The sequence below is a fragment of the Ostrea edulis genome, chromosome 9, assembly GCF_947568905.1.
Source record: "Ostrea edulis chromosome 9, xbOstEdul1.1, whole genome shotgun sequence".
NCBI classification, from domain to species: Eukaryota; Metazoa; Mollusca; class Bivalvia; order Ostreida; family Ostreidae; genus Ostrea; species Ostrea edulis.
The window spans coordinates 13,926,886-13,939,047 of NC_079172.1; the positions used below are offsets into that span (position 1 = coordinate 13,926,886).

The 12,162-nt window shown below is 35.3% G+C and overlaps 1 protein-coding gene across 2 annotated transcripts in view; it reads left to right on the forward strand.

Moving 5' to 3' along the window:
- The window catches only part of LOC125658072 (trans-1,2-dihydrobenzene-1,2-diol dehydrogenase-like), a 98,819-nt gene that overhangs the window by 50,850 nt on the left and 35,807 nt on the right, over positions 1-12,162 (forward strand). Inside the window, exons 1-3 of one of the 2 annotated variants that reach the window (XM_056148607.1) lie at positions 6,037-6,072; positions 9,784-9,892; positions 10,637-10,748. The exons of the other annotated variant lie outside the window; for it this stretch is intronic. Of the exons in view, the coding sequence (XP_056004582.1) occupies positions 9,803-9,892; positions 10,637-10,748 (202 nt within the window). The 5' untranslated portion in view covers positions 6,037-6,072; positions 9,784-9,802. Of the gene's footprint in view, positions 1-6,036; positions 6,073-9,783; positions 9,893-10,636; positions 10,749-12,162 lie in introns of those variants that run through there. 2 annotated transcript variants of the gene reach the window in all.

Below are 12,162 nucleotides of genomic sequence, written 5' to 3' on the forward strand. Positions count from 1 at the left end.
TGAGTCCAGGGGTCTGTGTTTGCCCAAATATCTATTTTGTATTGCTTGTAGGAGTTATGAGATTGATCACTGTTCGTTATCTTACCTTTCATAGGTATTGAATTCTCATCACAATACTGATTGGAAATGTACTGTACAATAAGTGTGCTATATGGGAAGTAAAGTAAAACAATATTATAAAATTAATGTTGTCACAAACACAGAGGGTACCAAGGGACGGTCCCTGAGCCAAGTCGATCAGACTGGCAGTCTTGTACCCTAAGTGTTTGAGACAGCTTATTTATAGTATACACAAAAATAAATTATACATGATACCACATTATATGTACACATGCATACCATATACAGATCTTATATATTCAAGACAGCTTACTTGAGTATTGTATACAATTAAATAGAACTACACAATACGATATACAGATGTATACCATATATACATGTTAAGGGTTTCTACATTGATGTTGGTCTTGAGTTGGCTTATAGTACTGATTGAAGTCAGCATTTCGCAAATTCTATGGTCGTTATAACGATCTGGTTTGTCAATACAACCTATCATTGTGTCAAATGCTGTCTGACGTGTTTCATACCGATTGTTAAGCCGTTCTTGGCACACTGATTTTGAATGCGGATGGCTCCGTTTACTTGAACAGGATATAGGGCTCACGGCGGGTGTGACCGGTTGACAGGGGATGCTTACTCCTCCTAGGCACCTGATCCCACCTCTGGTTTGTCCAGGGGTCCGTGTTTGCCCAACTATCTATTTTGTATTCCTTATAGGAGTTATGAGATTGATCACTGTTCGTTATCTTCACCTTACAAACCAGGCAAACACTCTTCCATCCTTAGACTTACATTACTTGTCAATAATTGTCTTAAGAATAAACATATGGTCTGATGTTCTAGCTTTTTGGGTAAATCTTATCCGACAATCACTAATAATATGGTATTTTTCGAGAAATTTTATCAAAACAAATGTATGGCAAGCCCTTTTACTATTTATTCGAAAAATAAGATATCTCTTTAAATTAAAGAGATATCTCTTATTTTAAAGAGATATCTCTTTAAAATGAGATATCTCTTAATCTTAAGAGATATCTCTCTAAATAAGAGATATCTCTTTCACTTAGAGAGATATCTCTTTAATTGAAAGAGATATCTCTTACACTTAAAGAGATACCTCTTTCACTTAAAGAGATATCTCTTTCACTTTAAGAGATATCTCTTTCACTTAGAGAGATATCTCTTATACTTTAAGAGATATCTCTTTTACTTAGAGAGATATCTCTTTCACTTTAAGAGATATCTCTTTTACTCTGAGAGATATCTCTTATACTTTGAGAGATATCTCCTTCACTTAAAGATATCTGTCTCTAAGAATTCCTAGAGAGATATCTCTCAAAGTATAAGAGATATCTCTTTAATCGTTGAAAAAGAGATATCTCTCAAAGAGAAAGAGATATCTCTTTCCAATATTTCTATTAGTTTGAATACTTAAGTAATTCTCCCTATAACGGAAGCCCGCCAAAGCAAATCTTACCATGATGGCTGGGGTGTTGCTAAAACACGGAACGGAACGGAAAACGGAAAATATTTTATGCAATGATGTTATGAGGAGGTCAACATTTTGCAAAATCAAAAGGCTGATTTTGAACAAGGAATGCAGAAATTACAAAAAGAACAGGAAGTCATTCTCAGAATCCATCATTTCATATTAATACCTCATACTAATGCATTATTATGTATTTTTACACGGTGTATTTTGTGCATGAATGTACTAACAGGCGGTTGCTTAATAATTTGCATAGAAAATTTTAATAAAAATATCAAGTAAGCGCCTGCTGGCACCATCTTTTCCCCCGGCTTTGTCACACACCCCCCCCCCCCCCCCCCCCCCGATTTTGACAGTATGTTGTTTCACAAATGAAGAAAAAATAAATAAGGTAACATACTGAAAAAGACTTGAATTATAATTCACCCCCTTTCAAATTCTATTACTTTATTCTGGCTGGTATGGTAAGAAAAGATTTTATGAGCCCATTCAATGAATAAAAGTCACACACCCTCCCCCCGAAAACAACATTGTAAAAGATAAAATAATTTTTTGAACAATTTCCCCCAAACATAACCTTTTTAAATCGAACGTGCTTTTAATCCAACTACAGTACATATGTTTAAGATAACTGAATTTGAATTTAGTTCTACACCTGGTACAATATACATTTATGTATCACATCAAATTTTAAAGCGAACGAGTCCGGTGAAGAAAAAAGTTTTGCCTCATTTGGGATGAATCTATGTGAAAGTTCGTACATTTACCGATATCCTGCGGATTAGTGTTGAAACTGAAGAGATGCAACAGCAAAGAAAGATTGAAACAAAACCAATGTTAACTAGGGTGAAGTTTACGACCAATAGTAAGAGAAATAAACAGATTTATTTCCTAATATATGAAATAGCTAAAAAGCTAACACCGAATTTATGCTTGAATGGAATTAAAAGTCATCTCATTATTAATCCAAATGTTAAGCTATACAAGTATTTAGTTTAAAAATTAACTGCCAGAAGACCTCCTTATTTAGGATTGGAGTGATGCGGTTACTAGGTCTCCTGTTAGTTAAAAAATGATAAATCAAACAAAAGATGTTTAACTTGTTGACTATAAATAAGATCATGAATTATAATTGTTTTATACATATCACACTCCTTGTTGTAAGTACACACATACACGGTATTATGTGTAAATACGTGTACATGTGCGTTAATGACGTTTTGCCGGGGGTGGGTGGGTATAAACCCCGTGTGTTCTTTTCATCCTCTACCCATAGGTGTCACAGCTCGCTAACACCTCTGTCATTGCCGAAATTTCGAAATTCTTGTAAAATGCCTTGTAAATTCTTATACTAACGTTTAACTAAATTCGCTTAATCAATTTATGATGCAAAATTTTAAGATAAAGTTGTTTTATCGCTTGTAAACAATTCCCAAATTGTTGATTTTAATCAAAATGACCCCCCCCCCCCCCCAATTTTTAACGCTATCTTATCTACATTAATCATTCTAATTCAAATTTCGTTCCGTTTTGTTTTCCGTTCCGCATTTTAGCAACACCCTGATGGCGGCAATCCCGTGGGAAGATTTTGCTTTTACCGCATGCGAAATGTATACATGTATAGGTAACAAAAAAAAAACAAAACAAAGACAATAAATTAATGAAATATGCGAGCTAGACTAGATTTCGCCTCTCGGCAACTTGACAATGTTACCCCAACCTTTCCCGCCATTTGTAGGCTAGAAGTATTTTGCTTGGTTAAAAAATAGGGTTACATCATTTCTATGACAATGCAACAGGGAGAAGTCATTATGATCACCGGGGAGAAATCTAAAGAGATATCTCTTTAGATTAAAGAGATATCTCTTGAACATTTAAAGAGATATCTCTGTAACTTAAAGAGATATCTCTTTTTACATCGATAGAGAGATATCTCTTTACGCTAGAGAGATATCTCTTTCTCTCTGAGAGATATCTCTCTAGCTTTGAGAGAGATATCTCAAAGAGAAAGTGATATCTCCCAAGCGTAAAGAGATATCTCATTTCTTTAAAGAGATATCTCTTTAAACAAAAGAGATATCTCTTTTGGTTAAAGAGATATCTTCTTAGCGTAAAAAGATATCTCTCTAACTTACAGAGATATCTCTTTAATCAATAAAGATATCTCTCTTATTTAAAGAGATATCTTATTTTACGAATAAATAGTAAAAGGGCTTGCCATACGAATGTCCAATATCTTGTTAAATAACTTTCCAACTGCATTAGTAACTGTAATGCCCCTGTAATTATTAGGATCAGAAATGTCATTACTCTTGTGAATAGAAGTAATGTACCCCGAAGACCATGGTTTTTGGATAATGTCCAAAGGTGAGGCAACTGTTGAATATTCTAAGGAAACATGGTAATAGAGTGTTTTGACCACATTTGATCATATTATTGGAAATACATGTATTATCTAAGCCAGGAACTTTCCCACTTTTTAATTTTGAGATAGTATATTTGATATTTCTGCTACAGAAGTCCGATTATCGAGTTCACCAAAACATTTTTCTTTTTCCAATTCTGTAAGAACACCGTTTGATAATAATAATAATAATAGCCTTTATTTATCCAGGATTACACAAATTAGCATATAGCTAGTTTCCATTGTGGTCCTGCATTTAAACATATACACAAACATAGAATTAACATCTAAATTTAGTATCTAAACAAGAATACGATATAAAAAGAAAAGGGGGGAAATGTAGCATAAGACACACCTAATTAGTGATAAAATTATTACCTGAATATGAATACGTGACATAAAAGGAAAGAAGAAAAAATAGCATAAGACACGCACACACAGTGCCATATCACAACTACATTTGGCACACCTGAACAAAAAGAGGAAAGCACGATGTTTAAGTGCTACTTCTATGAAAATATTCCATCAAATACATAGCTTTAAAAATGCCAACCGAACCAGAGCTACGAACATTTTGAGAAAGTTTGTTCCAAAGGAATGCAGAAGAGTAGCTGTATGAACGTTTAAACTTTTCAGTTTTAGCTCTTGGTATATAATAAATTAGACATATAAATACCTTATCGGTTAAATGAGTACTAGTTAAAAGTATCACTATAGTCTCAAAGGCTATGAAATCTAGAAATGATTTCCTGTTCTGAATATCTAAACTCAATTCTAATATTCAGCAACAGTATATTATCAAACAACATATATTGTGTTCTTTTAAAATCTTCAATGCCCTCGAAAGTGCATATACAGATGAAAGGCTTTACATAACGATATGACTAATTTGGACCCATACTAGAGTCAAAACCCTGGGGTTGCAAAATTAGCCTTATTTTGTACATCCTTTTCTGCTATTCTTAAATATAAATTTAGATTTTATACCGTATCACTAAACTTAAAGAAGTCCTTCAAATCTTTAATACAATAATCATTATAATAATTTTGTCACCATTCTGAAACCAAACCCTTACCCCCTGGAATAATGAAATTTATAATTTCTGTAAAGGACTACCTACTCCTTTTAGATATCCATTTAGTTTTAATTAGTATCAATAGCACTAAAGAAGAACACATCAACGCTATATACCAAGTTTGGCCTCACCCTGGGGTCAAAACCCCTACCCAGAGGATCATGAAAATTGCAATTTTAGTAGGCCTTCCTGCTCTACATCACTATGCATTTAGTTTTTCTTACATATATGTGGTGGTAGAGAAGAAGATTTTTGAAAATTATTCAATTTTGTGGCTTTTTTTTTTAAGGCTCAAGGGATGTAAAAGTCCTGGAATTTACAATTTATGTCCCCTTTGTCCCAAAGATGCTTCATACCAAATTTGAAAGGAATTAGAATGAATACTTATCAAGAAGTTAAAAATGTTCAATTGTTAGCGCACGATGAAAGACGACAACCAATTGCAATGTCACCCGAGACCTAAAAATCGTAGAAACGACTTTTTAAATCGTTTTTCCGATTTTCTAAATCGTAGATACGACTTTCTAAATCGTAGAAACGACTTTTTAAATTGTTTAGAAACGATTTTCTAAATTGTAGAAACGTCTTTCTGAATCGTAGAAACGATTTTCTAAATCGTAGAAACGACTTTCTAAATCGTAGAAACGACTTTTTAAATTCTACGATTTAATAAATCGTACAAACGATTTATTTTTATTTTTTCTTCTAGGTTAAATTGGCACGAATACGCCGTTTTAAATATGCTTCAACAACCGAAGTTAAAAAAGAAGCACACTATTTATAGTATATATATATCAAAGTGGATTGAAATATTGCAAAAAAATGCCTGAACTACACATGTATAATTATAAATAATATGTAGGGTGATGCAATAAAATGCGCATATAAATGCACCATATATGCGATTGCGAGAAATCATGCAAAAATCGATATCCGGGACTTTCGGGTGTCGGCCGTACTACATTTATCGCTTACCTGCAAGACGACGTTATCAGTCAGTGAATATAGGGTTCGTATCTAAACTCATCTTTCTTGCATCAAAGGTATGTGAAGTCATTTATATTCATTACGTATGTGATACTTTTTAATTAAATAGAAACAGTTTACATTTTATGCACTGTCGACTAATGCATGGTATTCACAGATCCAAAAGCAAAAAGTACATGTATATATATATGTTACCATTCTTGCACCACGTTAATCATGGAGAGCTAGGGCATATTCCAGAACGTGGTGATATATGAATGCAGTCTGATTAAAATCAAACCTCTCACTTCACTCGATGTGCGGATAATCGTTATGCAGCTATCCGTACATCGAGCGATGTGAAAGGTTTGATTTTAATCAGACTGAATCCGAAATTAAGGGAGGGGGTGGCGGATGTATTATATAATCTAGGTTATACCTATCCATTTAACTAAAGTAAGAGAATAGGGGTGGGGACAGGGTAAGAGGGGAGTAGAGTGGAGATGGGGATAAAAGAAAATGCGAGGAAGGAAGAGGGAGAAGAACACCCTCTAGTCCACCCCTTTAAGGATACACAACATTTCTGACATTTTCTGAAAAATTTATTTTTTGATCTCCTCCTGACTGCCTCATCAATGTCTCTTCAGCCAATTTGACAGCTACGGTATCAAAGGCAATGTAGGAAGTTGGATCAGGAGCTATTTACTACACAGATCACCGTGACAGACAGTCTAGCTAAATGGGCATACATTAAACTGGTTCAGGCGTGTCATGTCGAGCGGCATTCCCCAGGGTACTCTGTTAGGTCCTGTCCTCTTCGCGATCTTCATCAATGATTTACTAGATGTTGTACTACTTGTAAGCAGTGTCACGTGCATCTTCGCTGATAATACAAAGGTTTACGAAAGGACATTAACTGAGAAAGAGTAAAGCCGCAGGTATAGGTATCAACAGGTTGTTGGACTGGGGTGGTTTGACAAGTGCAGCATCATGCATCTGGGACAGAACAACCTCCATACATGTCATATGAGAGACAACGATGCACAGGAGAGTGCTGAAAAAACAGACATGGAGATTGATTGTATATTGTTTAACCTCCCTCTCGAAAATCTTTCACTCATATGTAGACGTCGTCATTGCCTGTGAAAGGCTGCAAAATTTAGGCCTATGCTTGACGCTTACGTCGGCCTTTAGACATGGAGAAAGATCTGGGCCTGCATATTGATAACAAGTTATTATTCCTTCCATCAACATGTGAACCAGGCAGTGACCAAAGGCAACAGAACCCTAGGTCTCATCAAGTGGACCTTTGACAGCAGGAACAGGAACATCATGAAACACCTTTACATTACCGGTACATTGGTTAGACCTATACTCAATGCTCTCCAACTACATTAGTTTACTGGTGACATAGACAAGCTCAAGGGAAATGACCAAACTATGCACAGACATATAAGGACAAGCTGCTACCTCTGTCACACTCGACAAGAACTAGGGGTCACTTGCTTAAGCTGGGAAAGAAGTATGCATAAAGGCTCAGTATCAGGACCGAAGCATTCGTTTGGTCCACGAGTCGTTAATAGCTGATTGGGTGGTCGAAGCAAAGGACATAAATGACTTCAAAAGTAAGGTGGACACATTTTGTAAAGACAGACACACATGTGATGAGTAATGTTTTCTAGACAGGAATGGGAGTCACAGACTTCGCCTTTTTTCGTGAGGAATGGTCGTGTACAGTGTTGAAAAGTCACAGGTTTTAATGTTATTGATTTGGGAAAAATTCTGCGATTTCAAGTTTACTAAAAGTTTCTTAGAATTTTTTAGAATCCACATTTGATTTACACCACTTCTGGCATATGTAGTCGCACAGTAAGTTTGAAGTTTCTTCTTCACAGCTGTTAATATTTTCGTGAGGAGCAAAGATAGGGCCTTGGTAGAGCACTTACTGGATCCAGCAATGTATCTTTGTTTGTAAGGGTTTTTATGTAGTTTAGGTATCCAGTATAGGTACGGTAACTCATATTCATTCGACCCATTGACTGGGATATTAAATGTGTCTAAAACTGAAGCATGGTTTTGAAGAATTTCATCTTTTGAAAGGGCAGTTGGAGTATAAGTATGATTACCAAAAGTGGAATTAATGCCAAGTTCGTTTAAAATACAGTTGTAATAATGAGCCTTACAAACAAAGACAATGTTGTTACTAGCTTTGTCAGCTGGAACCAAAACATATTCCTCATCTAACCTATTTAATTCTTTTATCACTTCTGGTTTACTAAACACAGAAGGATAGATGGTACGTACTTTTGTTTTCATGTGTCTAATGCGGGATTTTAATATCCCCCTTATGCTTTTAACCCATTCTGACAATGTATCAAGTTCTTCTTTTTCATATTTAGCTCATCGTCTGGCATATCATATTATATTATCATATTTGTCAAGTTTTATCTGTTAAATTTTGGAATTAATGTTTTTTCCTTTGAGTTCTATGTTAGACCACACCCCCATTTGACAACCCCCCCCCCCCCCCCACACACACACACACACTCACAAAATATACCCTAACCACCTTCAATCTGAGAGCAAAAACATTTCTGCAGAACTAGGAACATTGGCCTATCATATCCTTGAGTATCTAATACTTTCATCAATGGATTATGGAGAAAGGCTGAAGATATTTTAGGTGCGAGAAATGAGAAGAACAAGAAGTGGAAGAATAGCAAGAACCGAGCAAAAACAATAAGTCTCCATTGTTTGGGAGAAAGTCTCCATTGTTTGGGAGACTTAAAGTTCTTGCCATATTGCTACTATACTTGCTGTGCTACACGGCATATATGTATATGAATATAAAATGTAAGATTTTGATATAAAATATCACAGGCATTTCATTCGCTTGCAAATGATCATTTGTATCAAATTACAATTCTTAAAAAAACGTTTATGTGAATTGGAGGAGGCATCATGGTGTGATATACATATTTCAGTGAGTAATTGTGTACTTGTGTAAATGCAGATTTGAACACATTCCATTTATTAACATTGCCCATATGTAAGGGAATTCTTCCACTTTGTGTCTCTCCTCAGACACATTTTGAGGTATCAGATGAATGGACCCTGTCAGTTGATTCTGTAACTTAGTGTGTCATTGCATGAAAGTAGGTCATGGTGACCTCATTTTATATCCCATGTCACATGATACAGTTTGCTATTGCATTGTTACTGTCTCAAGTACAGTATTCCCTTGATATATTGCCAACTTTTGTTCAAGATGAATTGGGGCAATAACGGGGGGGGGGGGGTATAACGAAGTCACCATTACGGACAATTCACTGAGCAGTCAAAAGAATTTTAATACCATAAAGTTATTTGGACAAGCAAGTTATTAGGACTCCATTCTGTTTCGATTTAGCAATTCAGCAATTATTAGTAATTAACCCGAATACCTTGTCCATACTGTCACACTTCACCGCACCGCTATCAAAGTACAGGTGTGATTAATGATGGGTGTTAGGTAACTGGCATTATTATCAAGGGTAAACCTTATAGCATTTGACAATTTGTTTGTGAAAATCAGTGGCATATGGCATTATGCGGGATTGTCATTATAACGGGGGGTGTTAACATGGGAGGGAATCTGTTCTTCAGGATTTTTAGGCAATAAGCAGGGGGTATGCAGGGGTATAACGGGAGGCAATATATCAAGGGAGCACTGTATGTAACTATATTCCCAGGCCAACATTTATCAGGGTCACAGATCTTTGGACCATCAGCTTTCTTTTCTTTTTCAGGTCTTGACAGCGTATCAGCATGGTTCTTCGCTGGGGAATTTGTGGTGCTGGGTTAATCTCAAGCGATTTTGTCTCGTCCGTTTTGGCCCCGCCAAGTAATGTCCATGAGGTATCAGAACATATTGCTGTAGTAACTACATTTTCTAATGACAAAACTGACAATTTTTCAACTTCACACACTCAAGTTTTTCTCAGAATGTTGGACCAGATGTAGAGAATTTTGAAGGGGGACGATTAACCAGCCAGACTTACATCTCTGACAATGCCTAAAATGTTTAAAAACTAATCTTATTGTTAAATTTTTCCAACTATAAAGAGGTAAAGGTAGGGGAAGGGTGGTTTCTAGTTCCCACAATCCCCCTTTATGACATTAAAGGCAATATTGGATGTATGCACAGCATTTATGATTGTCATTTGTTTACAGTCAAAACATTTGACGTCACAATGAAGAGGGTATAGGTAGAATTTAGTGTTCATGACTGTGAAGACAATTATTGAAATTGTAATTTTTGAAGTGAATCTCAATCCACTTTGCAGAATTTACATGTATCATAACAGATCCACTTTGCAGAATTTACATGTATCATAACAGTTGATTTTGTGTGCTAACTTTACACAGATACATATGATGTGAATAATGAGCATATATGAATTGTGATAAATATAGTATGACTATTTTAATGACTGGGAATATTTTGGCAGAAATGAAAGTAAGATTTAAACTGTTTGTTTAAATACATGTATAAAAAAATAATTTCATTTTTTGAAATACATGAGGTATGAAGAGAAACGCTTCACACCAGCCATAGCTTCTTGAAGTTCCGTGGTCTATTTTGTTTCATGATTATCACAGGTTGTTTGCATTGGTGCTAGGTCTATGGAAAAAGCACAGAAATTTGCAGACAAGTTTGGAATAAAGAAAGCATATGGCTCTTATGAAGAAGTTGGCAATGATCCAGATGTTGGTAAATATGGTTGACAAGCAGACAATTGTGAGACCAAGATTCCTGTACTAGCCATCTCTATCCATCTTATTTTATTTCATTGACCCTAGAAAATACCATGGCTTTCCACACTGAGTTAGAACAATGTTGAATGCAGTTGCTTTTATGGTAAGTGGTGTCCTGATGTGCAGACATTAACATTGCAGTTTTCTTTGCAATATCTTAAGTACTGTTTGAGCTTTACCATTGAAAAATTGTACAGGTCAACACTTTATTGGAGATACATTAGAGGCTCATATTTGGCACAATGGTTGCTTAGAATCATACATGTAGTCTGTAGGTCTGTGTAAATATTGTAGGTATGAATTCAGCACCAGTTTGTAAATATATGATGCAGGGATTGTAGGTAAGAATTTAGTACCACGGTTTCAGTAGCCTGTGGTAAAAGTATTAATTTGTAATCGGGATATCCCAGGTTCAATTTTGGATCCATGTGCCTCATCAAACTTGGTACATTTAACATAGGTAGTACTGTTTCTTCACCAAGTATTCAGGCAGAGTTTCCGGTCTTTCAGACCTTTTGAAAGGAAACGGAGGTCCAAAGTCATGATAGATTTTGGTAAGATGAACCATCACTGCTAAGGCTATGCACACCATGCATAGAATAAAATTTGTGGCAGCTTGTGATGTCTTTGTATGACGAAAACAGAAATATAATAAATATGACATCATTCGGAGTGGTATATTTTGAATTTGCCTCACTTTGAATGAACCATGTGGGGTGTATAGTTTTGTTAGCGTACGTTTATCTGAAGTGTTTAACGGGGGAAATGAAAATCAAGACTATACCTCAGACTCTGCTTTTGCACCTATGGAACTGTATTGAAGTTTCTTTTGAATTTTATGCAGCGAAAATAGACAAAGCTGAAATGTAAAATGCTAATGACCTATTAATAGTTAAAAATAAATTATATTCAACAGCAAAATATTTCTCTCCCAAACTTGCTCTCACGTTCACTTCGATATTTGATTTTAATGGACAATTAATTAATTAGTTGGCAGAAAAATGTAAGTCTGATATTAACACAGTGATTTCTTTTTAAAAAAATAATGTGTCAGTACAAATTGAGCACATTTCGCATGATCAATGTACTTGTATGATGCACTGAAATAAACGTAATTCTCCTCAAAACTGACTTACTAAACCAGTTAACTACACTTTCCAACTAAATCACAAACACAACTCATCAACTAGCTTATTAGCTAAGCTAGCAAAGTTTCAAGTTGAGTCCAGGCTACCTGTTTGCCAAACCTATGTCTTTTTGGCATACGTATAATAATGTTAAACTAAGTTTGAAGGTAAATGACAAAATGACAGACTTTTTCACATCTGGATTTGGAGTTAGACAAGTTTATTTAAACTTTTTATTAATGA